This window comes from Colius striatus, chromosome 9 (assembly GCF_028858725.1).
Source record: "Colius striatus isolate bColStr4 chromosome 9, bColStr4.1.hap1, whole genome shotgun sequence".
Classification (NCBI taxonomy): Eukaryota; Metazoa; Chordata; class Aves; order Coliiformes; family Coliidae; genus Colius; species Colius striatus.
In genome coordinates this window covers 18,466,835-18,489,450 of record NC_084767.1, presented here as the reverse complement: position 1 = coordinate 18,489,450, position 22,616 = coordinate 18,466,835, and the positions used below count along the sequence as shown (strand labels likewise).

General features: G+C 45.4%; 1 protein-coding gene across 12 annotated transcripts in view; it reads left to right on the top strand.

Annotated features, from left to right (window-relative positions):
• The window catches only part of ACSL6 (acyl-CoA synthetase long chain family member 6), a 45,008-nt gene that overhangs the window by 10,075 nt on the left and 12,317 nt on the right, over positions 1-22,616 (top strand). For 2 of the 12 annotated variants that reach the window (XM_062002991.1, XM_062002995.1), the window contains exons 2-12: positions 4,700-4,920; positions 5,832-5,946; positions 8,409-8,473; positions 8,904-9,005; positions 9,149-9,248; positions 9,790-9,968; positions 10,457-10,489; positions 11,468-11,519; positions 16,554-16,627; positions 19,593-19,670; positions 22,094-22,228. In XM_062002991.1, the coding sequence (XP_061858975.1) occupies positions 4,726-4,920; positions 5,832-5,946; positions 8,409-8,473; positions 8,904-9,005; positions 9,149-9,248; positions 9,790-9,968; positions 10,457-10,489; positions 11,468-11,519; positions 16,554-16,627; positions 19,593-19,670; positions 22,094-22,228 (1,128 nt within the window). In that variant the 5' untranslated portion in view covers positions 4,700-4,725. Of the gene's footprint in view, positions 1-4,367; positions 4,921-5,831; positions 5,947-8,408; positions 8,474-8,903; positions 9,006-9,148; positions 9,249-9,789; positions 9,969-10,456; positions 10,490-11,467; positions 11,520-16,553; positions 16,628-19,457; positions 19,671-22,093; positions 22,229-22,616 lie in introns of those variants that run through there. The other 10 variants (XM_062002994.1, XM_062002992.1, XM_062002989.1 and 7 more) reach the window with 10 other exon arrangements.

Sequence of the window (22,616 nt, the reverse complement as noted above, 5' to 3'; positions counted from 1 at the left end):
CTTTCTCTGCCGTGGGAATGCTTCAGAAATCCACTGGTAATGTGAAGTCCTGTTGTTAAGGAGTGGAAATGTCAGTGTTGCCATGTGCACAGACACTGTGCTCTGCTTGCTTGCAGGGAGAGCAGGCTACTCCTGCACACACACAGTGAATTCGCTGTCAGGAACAGAAATGGGGAAAAACTGCAGGAGAAGGGATGCAGGAGCATCCTGAGACCCAAGGCAATGGCAGCAGCTGCTTCTGGTGTGCTCTGGGGTATAACATTGCCTTGCTGAAGGGGAATCCAGCCCAACCATACTGGGCTGGATTTAGCATAATGCTAAAAAGTTAGCATTATTTATTTTCTTGATCACATGAGAAATATATTCATGGAGTGTGTGCCCAGGAGGTACTCGTCAGTTCAGCTCCATTCATCAGAGCAGGCTGTCATCCAGGCCCCAGAGGTGAACAAGAAATAGCCTTTTTTTGGGGTAGGAGAGTACTGGGTGTTTCTCCTGCTTAGACCATGCTACTCCTCCCAAACACACCTGGGCCTCTTTCCTGGCCATCTTCCCAAGGCAGGTTTGCTGCCCCAAGCAAATCAAGTATGGGCTCATCACCGAATCACTTTGAGATGCAAAAATTAATCTTAACTGTTGCAAAATCCAGGTGAGCTTTGTAGTACAAAATTCAAATGTGATCAGAAGTGGGGAGGGGTCAGTGGCTGACAGACCTCACTCGTTACAGACCTCAGGTTTCAAGAAGATTCAGAGTCTCTGGGAACTTCCCATGACTGAGTCAATTCACTCTTGAGAACAGGATCTTCTTCTCATTGTGTGTTTAGTCTTCCTTGAACTTGGATTACTAAGTAGGAAAACCTCACCAAATGAATTCATGAACCTTCTTCGTACCACTAGCACATCTACTTAACTCTCCCAGGTATTCCAGCACGCTTGTTGCCTTTGGGCAGAAAAGTGAGGGGATTTCTGCTATCAAGTGTATTTTTGGATACTATTTCCCACTGCTGACATTTCTATCACTGTGGCATCCTCTGAGGTGTCCCACAGTGTACTTAAAGTGAGTCACTAACAAGTACTTACTTTTTTTTTTTCTAAATTTAATCATAAAAGTCCTTGCAGGCTTTGTGGTTGCAGAAATGTCTTAAGTTCTTCATGGAAATGTGTTGACCTCCCTGGGTCAGCAGCTTCCCTTGAGCAGGGAAAAGTCAATTTCTTTCTTCCAGTCATACTTTTTTATTTAATCCACATGATATGGTTACAAATTAAGGATTTGTACACCTGGTTCATGGATATAATCTACTGCTTGACAGAAACTTCAGGTCAGTGGAAAATAATGGCCTGGGCAGGAGTTTAGCAGAAGGCAGCAGATTGTGGCACAAGTGGTCAGGAATAATAAATGTACCACCATTTGATTGAGATGAATGTTCGGATTTCTCCCTGGGAGCGGATGGAATGAATGCAATTCATGCAGTTTCCCTGTAGGTCTTGTGTAACTTTGGCTGCTGCAGCACATTTCACCTCACTGCAGAGGCAGGTTCTGCCAGCCTCATCCTGCTCGTGGCACTCAATGGTCCGTAGTGTCCCTGCCACCACCTCAGTAAGGGCAATATGTTCCATGCAAACCCAAGGAACGCTGTGCCCTGCTCAAGCCAAATTCCTCCCAGCAATTGTAAGTGATTTTAAATTCTGTATTAAAGCCTCCTGTCTTTTCAGCAGATTAAAAGTGTGCATTTTGTGTCTCTAAAGCAAATTTTTCAAAATCCAGGTACTGACATAAATGGCACCTGGCACATGTCAGAGGGATGCAAAGCCAGTAGAGGGTAAGCACACTTTTTTCATTGTCTATATTCTGACAGGAGTGCCTTTGTTCCTGTATTGTGTAGGATCTGGCTTCCAACACTTGTTCTTTTTATTGCAACCCTGACTCTCACGATCCTTTTGATGATGCTATGAACACCTGATGCCTGCAGATACTCTGTACCTGGGCAGATGTACAGAAGGGTCTGGCCCTTGGTGCTCCCCAGGCAATCTCCACAGCTGAGCAGGGCAGAAACACATGGCTATGGCCAAGCTTCCCCCCACAGCCACACTGCTGCTGCTCCCCTGTTTTCCCAGCACCTTCTTGACTTTACAGTTTCAGCTTGGGTGGGTTCAAAACACCACTCAGACTGGTGTTGAAGGAGTCATTCTCAAGATTCCAGTGTCAACAGCAACTGTGGTAGATGGAGCAGCTGCCTTTGGTGGGACAGGCTGTATTTCTGGGAGCAGAGAGTTTGAGTGAGAGTAGCTGAAATACATTTGCACAAGTGGCTAATTCATCAGTCAAGGAGTATCTCTGTCACTGGGCAATCTCACTTTTTGTAGTTTGTTAGTAAAAGTGTGTTTGGCAAGCTGCTTTTCATAGCCTGGCATAGGGAAATATGGAGGGCAGAAATCAGCACTCCACCTTGGTTCATCCTAACATCATTGCAGCCACAAAGTCTGTATTTTGTCAGATGTGGAGTTTCTGGAAAGACTCAACATTCAGGAGGAAATTACCCCCTATTGCCCAGCAACATCATCTGGATGCTGTTTCATTTGCTATGATCACTGCAAATATTCTTGGAGGGGCTGGTTGTGGTCCCAGGAGGTTTGCACAGTTACGAGCTCTTGGTTGAGCAGAGATGACTGCAGGATGCTGGGCTGGCAGCAGGATGCAGCATCTGATCCACAGGATAACTGGGCTAGAGGTCACACGAGAGAGATGGCCCCAAACATGGTCTCTGTGTCAGCTGTCACCATTCCTAGCTGCCCCCCACCTTGTAGCCAAACAACAGGTGAAGGTTGTTTGCCATGTTTTTTTTGCTTGTGCAAACTTAAAACCTTCTTCCTTAAAAGCCCTGTGAGAAGGGTGCTCCCCTGTCTGCAGCCTGTCCAGTGCCAGCCCCCAGAGCACTTGGCACAAATACAGGGAAAAGGCTGTGAGAGGGTAGTCCTGACCTTCAGCGTAACCCAGACACTGTTCCCAGGAGGAAGAAAGCTGGTTTGTGTTAATGTCAGTGGTGCCATTGTGCGGGCAGTCCTGCCCCCTCCATGGGAGCAGAGCCCCTCCATTAATTACCTGGGACCTCTGCAAGCTGGACTGAAGCCAGAGAGCAAGAGGAAAGGGTCTGCCTGGGATCCTGTGGCAGAAAAGTGTTTTCTTTAAGATCTTGATTGCTAGTAAAGCCATAAATAGAGCTGTGAGTCTTAAGAGGAAACTTTAACCTGTTTGGATTCCCTCCTCTGCAGCATCTGCTTGGCTTGTCCCTGGCAGGGCTGACTGTTACTGGAGACTCCCTGGTAGGGAGTTGATACTGGGTTGTAAATGTTATTTAAAATGCTTCTTGTGTACTAGACACCCAAGCAGAAGTCCGCTGAGGACAGCCTCCCCTTGCACCCTAGGAGCAGCGATCTGTGTGCCTGGATCCTCTTGCTGGTGGCTGTTTCTGTATATGCAAAAAGAGAAAAGCAAGGCGAGCAGCAGGGGCTGTGTTTGGAGGGATGCTTGCTCAGCTGCTTGCCCTCTGCTTTCCTAGCGAGTAGCTCTCACTCTGTGGGTCTGGCACAAGCAGGAGCTGCCCTCTCTGTGTCCACAGGAAAGTGATCCTGGCAGGTATAACAGGAATGAGCTGCGGATGGCAGTGTTACTGTCCTGTACCATAAAGCTTGTCTCCTCACCTCTCTCCTCTATCCACAGCCCTCTTTTACAGGAAAGTGGAACTGGTTTCCTCATTTCTTTTAGTTTAAGCACTGTGAGAGCAGTGCAAGGGCAGGGGCCGGAGGGATTCCAACTGTGCCCGAGGAGCCAAGACTCCAGCTCTTCCCTTCTCCTGCCAGGGCTGCATGCTGTGGGCCTGCCCGCTGGGGAATGCCCTGGCACTTCTCCCTCTCGGGGGCTACCCCCTCCCCCGTGCAGCACGCGGAGGCATCGCAGCTGTTGGGACTGCGGGGTGGGGACCCTGCAGTGATGTCTGCTCAGCCTGATACCCCAGCACTCCCTTATCCCCACTCTGCAGTTGCTTGGTTTTTTTTTCTTCCAGGGAGCATTAAAGTGATGAAATGAAACTTTCCTTGGCTTGAATCACCTGTAATTTATGCTGATGTACATTGTAAGGAGCTTGAAGTTGAGCACGTGAAGCTGGGGAATAGGCGGAATGTGGTGTTTCGGAGCATGTCTGCACAGCATTTTGCACAGAGACACGCTGCATATGGCCTTGCTCCACGTGAGCCGAGGGCTTGTGGCCAGAGCTGGTGCCATGCTGCCTGACCCTGCTAGGGGCTGAGGCCACCATGCAGCCCTGGTCCCGCCCAGGGAAGGCAGAGCAAGCTCCTGGCAGCCCTGAGGGTACAGTTGTAGCTGGGTCTCGGAGCTCGACACAGCATCTGTCTGCTACAGATAGCACAGCTGCATGGAGTAATGTACGCTTGTACTTAATTGTGCTTTAGGAATGAGCTGCCTGCTCCTGTTCATCCTTCTAGGGATGCTTCCTCTTTCCTCCTGTCTCTTCCACAGATGCTGTTTTTCTCCAGTTAATGTTGGTAGGCAGCCCCGTGGGCCAGCCAAGCACTGTGTTTGCAATGGCTAACAAGAGGAAGCACATTCTCCTCTCCCCAAGCCACGCAGCGACCAGCACCGCCTGCCCTGCGGCCTGACATGACCGCATCCTTCTGACTCTTGCAGAGTTTGCCGTTTCACTCGTGGAGAAGATGCAGGCTCAGGAAATCCTGCGGAGCTTGCGGCTCCCTGAGTTCGATGACCTCAGCCAGTTTTTCCGCAACCTGCCGGCCACGGCGCTGGTGGGCATCGGTGCCTTCGCAGCCATTGTCGCCTACTGGTTCGCCAGCCGGCCCAGGGCCGTGAAGCCACCCTGCGACCTGCGGATGCAGTCAGAGGAAGTCGAGGTGAGGCCGGGGGCACCCCACCAGGAGAGGCTGGGTTTCACCCGAGGTTTGCAGCGGAGGCCAGGAGATGCTTTTGTTTGTTTGGAGGGCTCCCCAGCCTCATCCTGGAATCAGTCATGTAATGCACTATGCGAGGGATCACTCCACTCCTCCATCTACCTTTTTTCTGTAAACTGGAAAACCAGAATACTTATTTCTCGTAGATTTTTAGTAACATCTCGGTTTTACCTTTGCTTAACTAGCCATAACCAAAAATTACAGGAGCTGCCATTGCATGGGAGAAACCACTGAAAGGCAACAGCTGATAAGATCAAATCAGCTGGTGTTGCTTGTGTCTGTATCCATTACTCAGTTTGCTGTCAAAAAATTTGTAATAATAATAATAAGTAACCTGAATCCATGCTTACAGGCTGAGGAGTTGTTAATTTTCATGCTTGGAAAAGGTTTTAAAGTTTAATGAAGCTGCTTCATTTTAAAGAGCAGAAATATTTCTGAAAATTGTTCCCACTTAATATCTGGAAGTGTGATGAGAATTTTTAAAGCCTTGATGTCTCCTCTAAAATATTATTGTCTTTAATGCCAACAACTTTTTAAAAGAGCGGGAAGAATGTATGCTTTCCAACAGTTTTCCCCCGTGGTTAGGGCTTTAGTGAGAAATATTAACCATTTCCTGGGGCAACAAGCTGCATCAAGTGCTCCCCTCTGGACAGGTGGTTCTCTATGTTACTGGGGTGCTAAGGTGGATGTCCCACCTGTCCCTCCCTTTGGATCTTGGGGCAGGAACAGAGTGGTGGCTACAGAATTGTCTCCAGCATTTGGGGAGCATGCTGCTTTAGGGTTTGGGGTTCCTCCATCTCCCACCCATCAGGCGGTGCTGATGACTGTGCCTCATGTCTCTTCCTATCTCACAGGGCTTGGCCGGGGCACGCCGGTCGGTGATCGGAGACAGCCCACAGCTGCTGACACACTACTACGATGATGCCAGAACTATGTATGAGGTCTTCAGGAGAGGATTCGGCATCTCTGGTGAGAGCATGGTGCCAAGGAGGCTGGGGAGCAGAGGTGTGAGGGGAGGTGAAGGACCAGATGATGTAGAGGCACAAACGATATGGGAGGCTTAAAGGCTTAAGGTAGCTCAGAGAGTATAGGGGCTGAAAGAGTGTGAGGGCCCATAAAAGCATGGGAGACCCAAAACGTGTATAGGCCCATTCAAACTCAAAGGATGGGAGGCTATTGGAGTGTGGGAAGTCACAAAATTGTAGAAATCAAGAGAGAGAAAGGCTGAAAGATGAGGGGAGGCACAAATAGTGGAGAGGGTGAAAAAAATGTAGGCGGCTCAAGAGTGCAGGAGGCACAAAGAGTGTAGGAGCAATAAAAAGAGTGAGGAAAGCTGAAGGAGATATGATTGTTGAAGGAGAGAGGGAGGCTGAAAGAGTATGGGGGGATCAAAAAACTGCAGAGGCCCAGGGAGTGTAGAGCCTAAGAAAGTATGGGAGGCCCAAAAACTATAGAGGACTATTACATGGGAGAGGACCCAAGAAGAGTGGAAGGACCTGCATGTGTTGAGATCCAAGACTGGCAGGCCTACATGTGGAGGTCCAAAAGATGTGGAAGGCTGTAGAGGTTGAAAAGGTGTAGGAGGCCAAAAAAGGTATGGAGGCCAACAAGGTGGAAACGCAAAGAGGTGTGGGAGACCACCGAGGTGTGGAGGCTTATAAAAGTATGGGATTCTGAAGATGTGTATAGGTCAAAGAGATGTAGAGGCTCAAAAGGTGTGAGAGGCCCATTGAGAGTTTAAAAGCCCAAGAAGTGTAGAGTTCCTAAACTTGTAGGAGGGACAAGAGTTGTAGAGGCCTAGAGAGTGTAAGGTGGAAAAGGTCAAAGAAGTATATTAGTCCAAAGTATTGCAGGAGTATTAAAAGGAGTAGGAGACCCATTGAGGATGCGGGAGGACAAAAGTGTGTGGGTGGCTGAAGAAGTGAAGTGGCCTAAAAAATGTGGGAATCCGTAAAAGTTTGGAAGGTGAAATAAATGTAGTGACCTAAAGAGTAGGGGTGCTGAAAAGTTGTGGGAGGGAGAAAGTGAGTGGGAGGTCCTGCTGGTGTGGGATGCCCATCAAGTGGACATCTCATAGAGTTGGGGACCCAAAGAGTGGAGGCCAATAGAGTGGAATCATTGTGAATGGAGACCAAGAGATGGAGGCCCAAATGAAGTGGGAGGCCTGAGAGGCAGAGACCAGGCAAGTGTGAGATGCAGGAAGTGGCGTGTCCAAGGAAGAAAGAGACCCAGCGAGGGGCAGGGCAGGTGCTGCAGCCTGTGTTGCCTGTGGTGGTGTGGGTGCCACTTTTGCAGCTTGGAGGTTCTAATTAGGGTTATTCTTTATAGCATGCATTATTTTGTCCTTAATACCATTGAATTTTACTGCTGGTAGATGGCTTAATGTCCTGAACTTTGCAGTGTCAGCAAATCTCATCATACATTATTAATTTCCAGAACATTTATGACTACATTAATTGGGGCTGATCCAGGTGTAAAACTGTAAAACCCACAGAACTCTTCCCTGTACTGAAAACACTGATACTCATTTCTATTTGTTACTGCCTTTTTATCAGTTACTTATCCAACTTGCCTTTTATTCCACACTAGGGCAGGGTAAGAGACTCTGCCAAAAGCTCTTAAGAAAGCTGAGTGTGGTGTATCTTTTCGTTGCTTTTACTCTTTGATCAATGGTACCATCAAAGAGCTCTCACATTTGTGAGACATCATTTCCCACTCCAAAAAGCCATGATGACTCTTCCTTATTCTATCGTAACTGTCTCTGTGTCTGCTTCTTACAACATCCCACCTTCTTGAACAGTTTCATTGTCAGACTATTATTTCAGTACCCTAAAAAGCTTCACTGGACTTGCAAATATTCTGCTACACAGGACAGGGATAAATAAGTAACTTGGTAAGTGTGTGAAGGGATGGATCTTGTGCAGGTAAGTACAGCTAGCAAATTAATTAAAGTTTTCAAATATCTCTGCTATCACCTAGCGCTGCATGTATTTTTACCCTCCTCCAGAGTACAATGTGATAAAAATACCAGTTTTCACTTTGAAAGGTTTAAATCAAAAGGCAACGAAAGCAGTGAGAGCTGGTTTTTGAGATGAAAGCCCTCATCAGATACTAATGCTCACAGTACATTCGAAGAAATGTCTTTTAATGAGGCTGTTTGGGGGCAAATTGCTTCTGTCCCCTCTGCGGCTCAGGTTAGAGAATTGGCGTGACTGTTTGGGAGACCCCAGAAGCAGGTCTCCCATGAGCTGCACTCGTGTTTCATTTGATTGAGTTTACTGTGAGCTCTGCCTCAGGAGTGACAGCCATCCCCGATAACAATGGATTCACTTTTTGAGGGCTCCACTGTATCCCTGCAGCATGATATTGGGCAGCACATTAACTCTTGGCACTATCGCCATAACTCTGTCATCTCTGCTTGTGTCTTCCAGAAAATGGCCCCTGCCTGGGGTTCCGGAAGCCCAAGCAGCCCTACCAGTGGCTGTCCTACAAGGAGGTGAGCTGGAAATGCCAACCCTACAGGGCCCTCTCCCCCAGTGCTCTCCTCTGCCCAGCTGAACCAGGGTGCTGAGGTGCCCATCAGCAACGGGCATGTGCTGGACTGGGAGGCTGCTGCTGTGCTGTGCCAGGGCTCTGGGTTTCCCCAGTCATGCCTGTCCCAGGGTTATGCCCATGCGTCATGTCCTGGTGACTGGCTTAATGCCATTAGCCTGCTCTTGACAGGGGCATTGACGTGCTCAAAGCTATGGGATGTTGCCAACCAGAGGTCAGCTACTAGTAGCTCATGATAATGTTAAAAATTGGGCTTTTAGGTAGCAAATACAGTAACTTGAGACCTTCCTCATATAAGCCAAGTCTTTGCTTAGTTTGATACGGCTTATTTTCCTCTTTCTAATGTGGCTTTTTGTTTTTTGTCCAAATTCCAGGTAGCTGAAAGAGCAGAAGCTCTGGGTTCAGGGCTTCTTCAGCAGGGCTGCAAGCCATCCACAAAGCAGTTCATTGGGGTCTTTGCTCAAAACCGTCCAGAGGTGAGAATTTAAGTTCAACTCAGTACTGATTAATAACGTTCTTGGCTTGTGAACCTGCTTTATACTTGAAGCTTCATCTCAAGTGTGTTAAACTGTCTTCCATGGCCCCCTTCTCACCTTCATGCTTTGATGTCTTCCTGCAGTGGATCATTTCTGAGCTGGCTTGCTACACCTACTCCATGGTGGTGGTTCCCCTCTATGATACCTTAGGTCCTGGAGCCATTCGTTACATCATCAACACAGGTAAAAACAAAATTGATGTAATCTTCTCAGAAATCAGTTTTGTTGCTCAGAATGGTTCCTTTTCTTCTGCTTTCCAAAAGACAGGTGATTTTACTCATAGAGTATCTTGAAGTCACTTAGTGAGGTTTCCAGGGAGCTATGTGACCCCACGCTGGGTCAGGGCAGCCTCTGCTGCGTTTCCCACGCACACCCAGTCATGCACAGCCATGGATGGGGATCCTCTGGTTGGGAGAATTACTCCATGGCCACCCACTGCTGTGCTGCTTTGTATTTTTCCTCCTAGATTTTTTTTAGCCCATACGATGAGCCATTTTAGTATTTTGAACTGAATCCCAGAATAACTGTAGATGTCAGCTACAGCTTCAGCATTGATTTAGGTTAGCTAGAATTGCAGTAATTTTCAGAGGGAAATGTATGTGTTATTCTGGGATTTCTGAAGTGGATATCAGAACTGATACAATGTTAGCTATGAGCCAGTAACCAGTTTTGCATTGGAAAAAAGGTATACTCTAAACAACCCGTTTGGCTGCTTCTCTTCCAGCTGACATTTCCACAGTCATTTGTGACAAACCTGAAAAAGCCAGAGTACTCCTCGACCACGTGGAGAGGAAAGAAACACCAGGTCTGAGCTCCATCATCCTGATGGACCCATTTGAGAAGGAGCTGATGGAGAGAGGGAGGCACTGTGGAGTTCGCATCCAGACCATGCAGGAGGTAGAAGTAAGTTTCCTCTCCCTGTCTTTTTACTGTGTTTTGTAGTGCCTGTAAAAGATATAGGTACCTGTGAACTGCATAGCAGATTCAGCATCTGGGAGCACAAAAATGCAGCTTGTGGGTGTTAATATTGATGCATGACTCAGTGCAGTTGCCTCTTAAGTGTTATTCCTTGTTGAGAAGAGCCAACGTTTCAATCCTTCCTGCTCAAATAAGATATCAGCTGCTAACTAGCCTAGAAAGAGAGGCTGCTGTTGGAGACACCTTACACTTCTATGAAACAGCTTGAATCTGGCTTAACCAGCCCAAGCACTACTTGAAATCCAAGGATGATATTGTAGTGAACTTTGGATAGGAAAGACAATCTAAGTGTCAGCCACAGCTTTTTCTGCTCTAGCTCACAGTCTTCCCTAGTGATTTGAAGGTTATTAGCAAGTGGGTGACACCACATGAATTAAAGCAAAAACCATTTTTGTTACTTTATTCTCTTTCAGGACTGTGGCCGTGAGAGCCGACATGTGCCTGTGGTGAGTGTTGCCATGCTGTTTTTCCCACTTACAGTTGCAGCTGACTGTTACATTTACTTCACTGATGAGAGAGGGAAGAGTTGCTCTGGGCAGCAGAGAGCCTGTGCGTTTCTGGGACAGTGCATGGTGACCCTTTCTGTGTGGGTGGCAGTGGAGGAACCCAGGGGCTATGGACACCATCCACTGGAGATGTGCAGTGTTTGTTACATAGCCTCCACTTGGGACACTGAGCTGAGATTGTTCATCCTTGCTGAACACATTAATGGAGCAGTAATTAAACACCATGGTTAAGCCACGCTAATTCCACCGCCTTACCCGGGTGGCACTGGGAGAGTGTGTTTGCACCCTTGGCTTTCCAGTGGGGTTTCTGTAGCCCAGAAACACTGCTTGGCAGTATTTCTCTGGGATATTTTTGGAAAGTTTCATTGATAGTTTTCACTGGCTGCTCATCCTTATGCAGAACTGTCAAAAGCAGCCTCTGATTTTCAGGCTGCTCATTTATTTATTTGTGACCCAAAATAGCACATGCATGCAGTGGTGCTAGATGTTACTGAAAATGGGAGCAATCAACAGCTTTGGAGAGTTGTCCCCTGTTCTGGATAACCACACATTTCCAGAATGTATCTGGAAGTCAGGAGATTATCTCAAGTGTTCCCACACGCTTACAGGTAGAGATGGTGCCTTGAAAGTACTAACTACAAGACAGATGTTCCTTCAAAGTCTTCTTAGACTAAAGCATGCCTTTAATGTAGCTGGAGCAAAACATAAGGGAGGAATAGAGTCTGCATCAACTGAAGAAACCTAATAAAATGAGTTTTATGATGGTCTTTTGTATTTGCCAAGGGGAATGAAAGCCTTTTATAGCAGAGCTGAAATACAACTGATTTGAACTTTAAGTTTATACAAGGATAACAGTCTGCCATCGACCCTTCTGTGTGTGATTGATATGATTTTCGTATTCCCCTTCTGTATTTCTAGCCTCCTCGCCCAGAAGATCTATCAATCGTCTGTTTTACTAGTGGCACTACAGGTAACAGAAGAGGAAATTTAATCTCAACATGTTAAATAGTTTATAAAATCAATTATTAATATCACCTCACTATGTGCAAACTTGCTGTTATACTAATATAGCAATGATATATCTACATTTTTAATGTTTAAGATTATCAACATATGTAAATTTCTTAGATTGCAAAGTAAAAACAATGATATATTTATTTTTCACCTGGATTCTGTGACACACACAGTTTGACAGTACAATTTTCCAGTCGTCTGGAAATCAGCCCATGGTTGTACTTCCCATTTTGCAGTGCAGTTGTGATGCGCTTGCTTGGTCGGTATTTACCTTCTGCAGGTGTTGGGGGAAAAAAAAAAGAAATGCAGGCCCACAGCTTTCCATTCTCTGTGTGTTAAGCACACCAATGCCCCCAGCACCACCAGTGTCCTCAGCACTTCCCTCTACAGTGTGCCCCAACTTGCTTGTGTGTATCCCGTTTCCTGGGGTTGGGGTACCACGCGCTGGGGCAGGCTCGGCGACAAGCTTGGGCAGCCCACACTGCCAGTACTCACATGCCACTGGCCTCTCTTTCTTGGAGAAGAACAACATCATTTTCCTCCCTGTTCTTAGCAGGTGCAGGACTTTCTTCACTCTCCAGACTCAGGTTTTCACACAGCTTGTGGGAATTTACTACTCTTGAGAACTCAGTCTCTGTAACGTCTGCCAGAAAGCTATACAAGCAGACAGTGCAGAAGCACAAGGTGTGATTGCTTGGGAGATGCTCTTATACTTACCTGCAGGGAAGGACCATGCTTCAGGGACCTTGGAGCTGCTCTTCTAGGTTCACCTCTGCCCTCAGGATTGCCTAATGCTTGGTCCAACCCCAAAGCATCCTCAATCTGGCCTCCATTCATTTAGGCAAGCAGAAGATGCTGCTTGACACCAAGCTGCCCTCTGAGAGGGGAGCTGTTTGTGCTGCTCAGCCCGCAGAGTGCGAAGTCTGCAGATTAGGCTGAGCAAGAGAGGACATCTTCATCTTTTATCTCCTGGAGAAGACTTATACTGCAGATCCAGGTAGGCAACGGCTTTACCAACTCCAAGTACCAACTCAAAATGTATTAACAAGCTTTGAGAGTTTTTACCTTTGTGTGTCTTGGTTTGGAGACCTGTGCACTTGAGGACCTATGGCACTGTGTGAAAGGGGCCTGTAACTCTGCTCTGTCTCAGCAGTGGGACTTGCTGAAAGGCAAAGGTTGGACCCAGTGCAGGATACAGATGTCACAGCCGTGTGTGCCGTGAGCATTGGCTGTGCCACTGCAAAGTGGCTGGGCACAAATGGCAATGGTAGGAAACCAAGAGATCCATGCCCACAGATACAGCCGGGCACAATTTGTTTGTGTGGATTTTAAAGTGCAGAGCAATTTTTTTCAACATTTTTGTTGACATTTTTACTTTTAAATAAGAAATTCTGAGTAGAGAAAGGGTTTTAATTGCTTTTTTCAATTATTATTTGCAAATGCAATCATGGGCCGGTTTCTGATTTTGTGCTTTTCTTAGGAACACACCTGAAGAAATAGAACAACCAGGGAACTCCTTTGCTTTCTCCCATCCAAACCAGAGATTTCAAATTCTGCAAGAGCAAACTAAACTCTCGCAGAGCAAAGCCTTGTGAATCACCAGCCCATCCTCTGCTGCTGGAGGACCTGGCATATTACTTTTCTGGCTTTTCTAGGGTTGCATCTGTTTTCCACATTGTATTTTGAAGTGGAAGGCTTGGCTTTTTTTTCTTTTTGGAGCCCACACCAGGATATTTTTAATGATAACATTTGGAAATCAATGGATTTTTTCTCGAGGGCTTTTTCAGTTCTGAAGGGCTCTAAGTATTTTTGCATGGCTATAGATCTTAGCTAGAATTTGTAACCTGAAAGTTGTAGAATTGGAAGCTCTTTTAGCTGCTAAAAAAAACAAACCTGGAGGCAGACATTAATGTGTGCTTTTCTTTGACAGGATCAGATGTCCAGATGTCTCCCTGGGGAGACGGGAGAGGCTGAGGTTGCTGAGCTCAGATAAGACCAACTTTTATTGTTTTACCAAGAAATCATCAGCACCCAGAGATGGGCTAAAAACACACAGATGTCCCAAAACTATCAGGATATGATTTTTCATGCTGGCTACTCAAGAGAAGCAAGCTGTCATTTCCTCAAGGATCCACTTGTAACCAATTGGATAAAAATTGCTTCCCAGCAGTTTCCCACAACCCGACCTTGCACGTCCCTGACTTCTGGAGCTCATGGGAAGGAGGAAAGTACTTGCATCCCAAAATGGCGACAGACTGCACTACTGAGTTTTCTGTTGGAGCTTTGACTTGAAAGACGGACCCATTTAGCTATTTGGAAAGGGTTGTTCCATTGCTTATGGAACTGTCAAACCATCCTGGCATCAGCATATTAGAAATAGCCATGCCAGGGCTATTCACTACCCCGGGATCACAGAGCACCCGTTTCCGTAAGGGGACACTCAAGGTGTGTCTTTACGAGGAAATTCAAACTTCAGAGCAGTACTGCAGATCTGGCATTGATTCCTTTAAAAAGAAAAGCAGTGTCTCTGCCAACGTTTTTATCTAGGGGTAATTCTGAGAAAGGGCTCATAGCCAGAGGCTACTTGTTTTGCTACTTTTTTAACTCTTAAAACAGAAGAACTCAAGACAATAAAAATTTAGAGGGATCTGCCCACCCAAAAAGCTGCATCTCCCCTGTGGCAGCCTGGCTTGTTATGGGTTTCTCCCAGTAAAGGCTGTTCTGGCTGCAATGTTGTTGCTCTGCTTTGACTCCATTACTACCACAGCCCATCCAGGATGCTGAACCTGCTGAGGACGTGGCACCGGGGAAGGAGACAGGATGTTCATGTGCCTCCTGGTATGTCAGGGTGATTTGAGCAGAGATAATGAATCTCCACAGAAGTTGGAGGTGGATTAAGTAAATACATCTGAGGTCTCAAAGCATCTGATCAATCTTCCAGAGAGATCTTCCAAAGAAATCTGAGGAGCTGTGTTAAGGTGCAGGAACCAGATCTGCCACTGGTACTGTCAGAGGGCTGAGGTTTGAACTTCCAAACCAGTACTGATGATGTCCTCCCCGCCAGCCTGCAAACTGGGACACGGAGAACCTTGCGCAACGCTGGAGGGGTACAGCTGCTTGTAGAATTGCAAGGGCTGAGTATGCATATTTGTCTAGACACAGCTAAACTAACATGAGGATTTCTGGGTCATTGGCATACATGTACAATGGACATTGATTCATAGAGTTCTCTTGAGGTCTGGATTCCCATGTGCACCCAGCTGCAAAAATAAGCACCTTGAAAAAAACCCCTACCTGTCTGAGCTGGTGCCCACAAGCCTATCTGTAGAGCAAGTTAGGACAGGAGCAGTTGTGATTGGCAAAGATTTCAGTCCTAGCTTCACCTCTGAGCTTTGGAGGAGGACAAATGTAAGTGAGACCGAAGTAGCCTCCTGTGCACTGTGTTGATCTGCAAGGATTTGGGACTGAGTTACTCGAAGGCACTTGGAACACTAAATATGGACTTTCAGTAGAATACAAAATGTCCATCTGTTCTGTTTTAGCACAATAAATGTGTGCAATAATTCCTACTTTTGTTTTAGCCTTTATTTAATTGAGAGGCTGAGTAGAAGCAAAGGCAGTAGAGCTGGCAGGGCACAGGGCTCTGCACCGCAGCTCCTGGAGCATGATGTGAGCTGAGCTGTGCCATGTGGGCATGTGCCCTCACCAAAAGACTGCCAGCACCCTAGCCTGCAAACTGCACTGAAACTGTGTGGGTTAAGCATGTTTTCCTGTGCTGAAACTGATTCACAAAACACCATTACCCCTTCCTAATCTGAGGAAAGCAGAATGAGATTCTGGCTGATACACAATTTTCCAAGGCTGTTGCCTCCACCATTAACTATAACAGCATTGCAAATCTCCTGGGGGCATCTGTGTGCCTGCTGTGCCAGGGCCGTGCAGGGTACCTGCAGGTAAAGCTCCTCCGATCTGCTTCCACAGGGCGTAGCAGGAGCTGTACTGCAGTGGTGTGATTGAATTAAAACAATCTGCTTAAAAACACTGTGGAGGGAGAGGCTGGCTCTGTAATCTTTATTCAAGCTGAGCTACACCTTTTGGGAAATAAACCCTTTTGAGGATGATGAAATGGGACAGTGTTGTGATAGGAGGACATGCAAGGTCCTGCAGGCCAGTGGAATGGACAGGGCATTTGGAACAGGCCCCTCTGCTCTGGTTTGTGTGCTTGGGGCTTCAGCCGCGCAGCTGTTGTGTAACAGACACCCTGTTTTGGCGACCGAACAGACACGACACCTACAAATTGCATTATGCTGTGAAGGGGGATTCTTAGAAGATTTGAAAAAGGGTGAAAAAGCAAATACTGACAGCATAGAGCTGCCTGCACAGGTGGCAGGTGAAACTGGGCACTGGGGTCACAGGTTCAGGCTTTGCCAGCTCCTTGTCTTCGGGGCACCTCTGCTCTGCTGCTGGCAGTATCGATGATTTCTCTTAATTGCAGTCTCAGAGTTGTCTTGCAGCCTCCTTTTTACTAGGTATTACTTGTTTTCTGCATTGTTCAGGTTACCCAGTGCACTGGCTAAGTAAGAGCTTAACAGCCTTTACAATTAGGTTTGTCGGTGTTCAAGATCATTCTTAATCAAAATCTGTATGAAAAAAATCCTGCTTGGAGAGGCTGGAAACAGCCAGCTGGGTCTGCTGGCCATGCTTGTCAAGAGGCTCCTCTTATAAATTGCAGTTGGGCTATTTCTGGTGGAAACTGATGTTCAGAGTCTTCGCTAGAAATATTTGTGTTCACAGTATCATTTATTAAATTTTATGTACTGCAATAATCACTTTTGGTGCATGTTACTGCACAGAATTGACTACCAAAATTATGTACGTTTGACAATTCAGAGAGAGAAATGAATGGTTTATTTCCTGATTTGATTTTTGTTAAGCTTTTGACAATTACCTACTGGCTCCTCTTTTAAAATCACTCTCTGTTCCCTTTCAGGAAACCCCAAAGGTGCTATGCTGACTCACGGGAACGTGGTTGCTGATTTTTCAGGCTTTTTGAAAGTAACGGAGGTGAATACCCTGATCTAGAAAATATTGCCATGTGCAGAGTGTGTGGATTAAGCTGTGCCCCTGCATGGGCTGGAAATGTGCTGCTGCGGATAAGGGTGAAATTTCTCTTATTCAGGGGGCCAAATCCATGAAAATGGGAGCAAGTCTGAGTTCACAGTGCTGGAGGGCATTAAATCTCCTTTCCAGCGCTGGCTTCCTGGCTCTGCAGGGCACAAAATGCTTCTGAGGAGCAATGTTGGCTGCTGTAAATCAGTTAATTCTTTCTGAAGAATTAGGAGGGCAACCAAGGTGCAACTGGTGCTTGCAAAAGAGTACAGGGTCCACTTGTACTCTTTGGATCCCGTTGTGCCCACACAATGTCCTCATTTATTTGAATTCTCTCTGCATATATAGTGTGTTGATATATAAGAACACACACAGTTTTTACAAGAATGGTTTATTTCACTGATATTAAAAGTATATCTGGGTTTGTTTTATGTATTTTTAAAAAGCATAGCACTGGCCAAGTACATGTGCAACGTGTCTCACGCAATGTGTAAACTTGTGTTTAGAAACAATATAGGAAGCAGAATTGCTTTAGCACAACATATTAAGGATTTTATGCAGCTTGTACCTAACAAATATATAGAGATTCTATGTTTTTTTGTAAGCAGACAGTTCTATAAAGTAGTCATGTGCATGTGGGATGGATAGTTTGTTATCTTACACCCCTTGTTACTGTTGATGCTGAAAACACTGTAGTCTTGTTAACTTAATACTGGAGTTTTCTGAGATTTCCAGAGTACTGTTGTAAAGAAAAGTGGACCCGTGATGTAAGAAATCCCACTGAACTCACGTGTTTAAGTATTTGGTGGGTTGAGACTCCAGCAATTGGCAGTTTGTGAAATGCCAAGATGGCAGCTTGCTGCAGTGAGCCCTTGGGCTGTGTGGCACGGGGCTGTTGCTGAGTTCAGGGACAGCGAGGTGCACAAATGAAAGCTGACACATAGATATGTCTTCAAAGGGCAGAAGTGTTTATTTGTGAAGAGGACTAATTTAGAGGGAGCTGAGGAGCTTGGCATCTTCCAGGACTGGCCCACAGAAATGGGTATAGTTTTCACTGATGGGAATGGGATTCCTTGATTAGTTTCAAAGGTATCAGATTGAGACATAAGTCTGGTGTGAGTGGTTGTAAATTCGATAGCTTCGGTCACCAGAGTACTGCTAGCAAGAGTGGAAATTCCCATAGCTGGTCCACATGACTGGGACCAATAGTAATAAAACTCAGCAAAGTGCAAAATACTTGAAAGTAGTATCAGTTAATAAAATAAAAATACCTAAAGCTGGGAAGTACTCTAGGTTTGCTGTTTACATGTTCTGCTGCCAGTTTTGCTTGATTCAGTGATTTTTACACATGAAACGGTTTTTTATTGAAGCTAGAGCTTTATTATAAGGTTGTTCTCAAATGCCAAGAAGCTGTTTTCATTTTTACATTTAACTAAACAACTGTGAAATACTATTCAATGTCATGATTTTAGTCTGATTTAAAACCAAATCATTTCTCATCTAGGCACTTAAAGCAGTGTGGGAAGAAAAAGAAAGCAGCATAGCTAGTGAGGCTAATAGTTTTACATTTCTCTGCTTGCAGAAGATGAGGCCAATTTGAAATAATGTATAAATAGATCTTCAGGCCCTAATGGCTTAAATCAGACTGAGACATAAATCAATACAAAACAGGATGCTGAAAACACCCACCTGGTCAATCTTGTTTGACTTCACTAGGTAATGGTTGGAAGGGCATACCCAAATCTGACTTGCCCACATTTAACTTCAATAAAATATTCACCGAGGGAGAAACTCTTGTGCCTTCATCCACTGCCGTGTCCCAAGTCACAGGCTATTGATTCTGTCACAGCAGTGGAGATGCAAAGTGGGTATAAACTGCTAAATACTGTGAGCTAATAGATTTTTTTATACCCAATTTCCACTAACCACTGGCCTTGGTGCAAGTTACTGGGTAATCATGCTTTGAAATTTTCTAATCCATAATATTATGGCAAACCTTACTCTTGGAAATGCAGGTAGAAAGGCTGCTTTTCTTTTGGGGCATGGATCAGGTAAGGCTCTCAGGGCCTTGGCTTAGTCCAGCCCATGACACAGAATTAAAACTTTGGCAATCTGAAGACCTTGGTCACTTCTACTTTTTGCATAATTTATCCAGCCTTCTTTTTCCCCACTGCACCTGTCTGTGGGATCATGCCCTTAAAATCACATCTTAATCACTTAAATTATGAGAAACACTAACAGAACACATTAATTTTTGCAGCTGTAAAAAAATCATTATTTTTTTACAAGATTTTCTGACTCAAATCAATGATTCAGGAAAAGAAAAAAATCTATAGGTTTGTCTCTAGTAGTGATGAAAAATGATATGCCTGTAGAGCCCCACTCTCTCCTCTGAGGAGGCTCTCGTAGGTCTGCACACAGCTGAGTGCGCAAATCCTTGGCCACAGCGCCAGTGGTAGACAGCAGAGAGTAAAGATTGGGTTTTCTGTCAGGGTGAGCCTCTGTTTGCAGCGTGAGCAGTGTGGATGGGATGAGCCTTCCGCCGTGGAGAGCCCTCTCCATTGCCCTCTGTGTACATCTCCGTGCTCTTTACTCTTCCTGCTAACTGAGCTTCATTGACGCTGTGGCTTAACGCTTCACTTCGTACGCTGCTCCCTTCCTCTCTTGACAATCTTTCCCCTTTTGCTCCTCTGGTGCCATTTTTCTTTTTATTGTTTTATGACTTTCTTGTTGTCTTCCTGTCAGTGTTTCTTTCCTTTCTGTCTCCCATGCCCTTCACCTGCAGAAAGTGATCTTTCCGAGACAGGACGATGTGCTCATCTCCTTCCTGCCTCTGGCTCACATGTTTGAAAGAGTTATACAGGTAAGAAAACTGCCTGAACTGATGAGGCCTCGTGGGGCTCCTTGTGTTTTCTTCCAGAGTCAGTGGTCTCCTACTTGTGAGGATGTACACATTTCCTATTTGCCTTTAGCACACATGTTTGAGAGAATGGTACAGGTAAGGTCCTGGTGTCAGTGGAAATAATCTTTTTCCACGACAATAAAAATATAAAATGAATAAAATACTAAATAACCAGCAATATCTTGTAGCACTAAAAAAACTTGTACTCCAGAAGTGCCACGTGCATAACACCAGGGCCCGGCATCTGATCTCAGTGACACGGCCGTGAGTCCAGAGTGATTCCAGGAGAGTTTCCCAAGCTCTCCAGCTCACACTGATGGTTCAGAGATTGGAAAACAGCCCTTCACCAATGAGCAGAAACTGCTGCCTGTACAATTTGGGGACAGCTGTTCAGAGCACTCTAGGGTCAGGTATGACGGGAGTAAAAAGAATTTCATGCCATTTTCTACATCAGCTAAAATTCTTTCATTTCATAAATTAACCAGATCTGCAGAAAAACTTGCAGACACTGAAAAACAGGAAACTAAGATCATGGTGTGACACGCGTGATGCTCCTGGCAGGGCAGCATATGGTGGGCATTAACTGGAGGCCAGTGTCCCCTGGAAACAATGGCCAAGAGAAGTGCTGGCTCATGCCAGCCTGCAGAGCTGACCTGTTGCCTCCCTTTCTGAGGAGACAGGTGATCATTTGTGTTGCAGTCGGTGCATTAAGCATCTGTTCTCCTGGCCTGGGAAGTTGTGAACTAAAAACTGATCCAGTATGTCAAGACTAGATCTGGATTCAGTTGCAGCTCTCTATTGTCTCAGGGAGGACTGTTTCGGTCTGAAAGAATACTTTTTGAGTCAGACAAGTACCCAAATATGTTTCACACTTCTCACAAACATCTCTGCCAGAAATAATATATTCTACCCCATCAAAAAACTTTCAAATTGGAAGTGAAGATCCGTGAAAGATTTGGAGAATGCCAGCCCTGCCTTTCCTTCCTTGTAAGACAAGTTCATCAGTATGCCATCACTATTCAGGCAAACTGTTTTGCCAGCAAAGAAGAATGTAATTATTAAAAAGTCATCTAATAGGGGAAAAAAATAGAAACGTTTGAAATAACTCACGTCACAGGATGTTGCTATATTGAAAGAACAGGTCTCCAAAGGACGCTCAGGTTTATCCTCCCCACTAAAAAAGCTCATTAATATCAAGATTTTTTTCAAAAGGGAAAAAAAAGTCATTTTCAAAAGCAGTCTGAGCAGTAAGCACTGCATCAACTTCCCTAGTTTTGGCCAACATGATTTGTTCCTGGAACTTATAGCCATGATAGAGATACATTCTTTAAAGCTAAAACTTTCCAGTAGTTTTTTGTAATTCCTAGTAAGCACACTGAATATATTTTCCCCATTTTTAAAACAAATAAACAACACAAAACACGTGCCTACTCAGTGTAAAACAGAATCTGCAGTGTGATGTTCATTAAACCCACATCACGTGTATAAAATTCCCGTGATCTCAGTTGAAGGAGAGAGTCTCCAACTGGTTGACAGAGCAGTGAGAGCACTCTGGCTTGTATCACAGATTTTTTTAGGAGTAGCACAAAAAGGCTCTTTTAGAATTTTAAACTGTTGTAGTTATTTGGAGGAGACAAATCCATTAAAGGGAGCTGGTGTTTTCCACCTGCCTTGTGCAGGACGCAGAGAAGTGAGTGCGCTGCTTTGGGCTTGGGAAGGCTGGGCTCAGCTCCTGGCATCGTGGATGCCTTGCTGGGAATGTCTTCTCCTGCTCACAGTCTGCAAATGCTCTCTGGTGATAAAAGGCCAGTTTTACCAAGTGACTTGGTCAGTAACCTCTGTGTGGTTACTGACTCCCAGAGCTGCTGCTTCAGCTGCCAGTAAGCTCATCGCAGGCAGCCACACATCCATCTCTATTCTGATCTGATTCCAATCACCCGTTTCCTTGCCAAGCACAAAACTTCTGAATCTGTAGTTTACAAGTAAAGCGCCTTTTATGAAGTGGGCTTCTAATTCTGGGATACAGGATCAGGCACTGTATTGCTAACGTAGTCTATATTGTTGTATTTAAACAAAACTAAAGTATTAACACCTAAAAATTGGCTACTGCTCAGTGTATTTTACGTTTCTTAATATGCGTGTCTTTATTGACAGTAGGTCCTCATGCTGTGAGCTGCTATAGTCGGTCTGGGCTTCAGAAGAGAAGTTCAGACCTGTAACTCATGACTTCTTTGTCCCTGTATGCACGGGATGAAGGGAAATCCCTTCCAAAAGCTTTGGCTCCTTGTTCTTCCAGTGGCAAATTTGGTGGTTGCTGAATTGCTGGGACTGAAAAGTGCCCAGAACTATCCGTATGTTTCTATTTAGTGCAAAACTTACGGTTACATTTATATGAGCTTCTGAAGCCCCATTTTTGCCTTACTGAGAGCAGAACTTCAGGAAAAGCCCTTCTGCACTTGGGAGGGATCTGCCATGCAAAATGCAAAGCAGTTACATGGGTTCCTTTTTCTTCCCATCAGTCTGTAGTGTACTGCCATGGAGGACGAATTGGCTTCTTCCAAGGAGATATTCGTCTCTTGTCTGACGATATGAAGGCGTTGCGTCCGACCATCTTCCCCGTCGTGCCACGGCTCTTAAACAGAATGTACGATAAGGTGAGTTTAACTTTGCTCTTTTTGTAATAGTCAAGTCTATGTCCCTGTAGTACTTATGTGAAGGAATTCCCTTAGCTATGGAGATTTCCTGAGCAGATATACTGTTTCTGCCTTGCTGCAAACTTTCCTTACCTTCTGTAACTGACAGGGCTGCTCCAATCCATAACTATTATGGTGATTTACAGACTGTGGACATTGCTATTGCATGTTTACATGAAAATCCTTCTGTATTAGCCCCTTATCTTACTCTCCCTGAGGTTACTAGTGATATTTCCAGAGATGAGAGACTTTTTTCCATCACAGAAATAACAGTCAAAGCTGAGTGCACTAGGTTTTAGAACTTGAATCTCTCTTTCTGCTGGCAATGATAGCTAAAAATCAGGAGGTG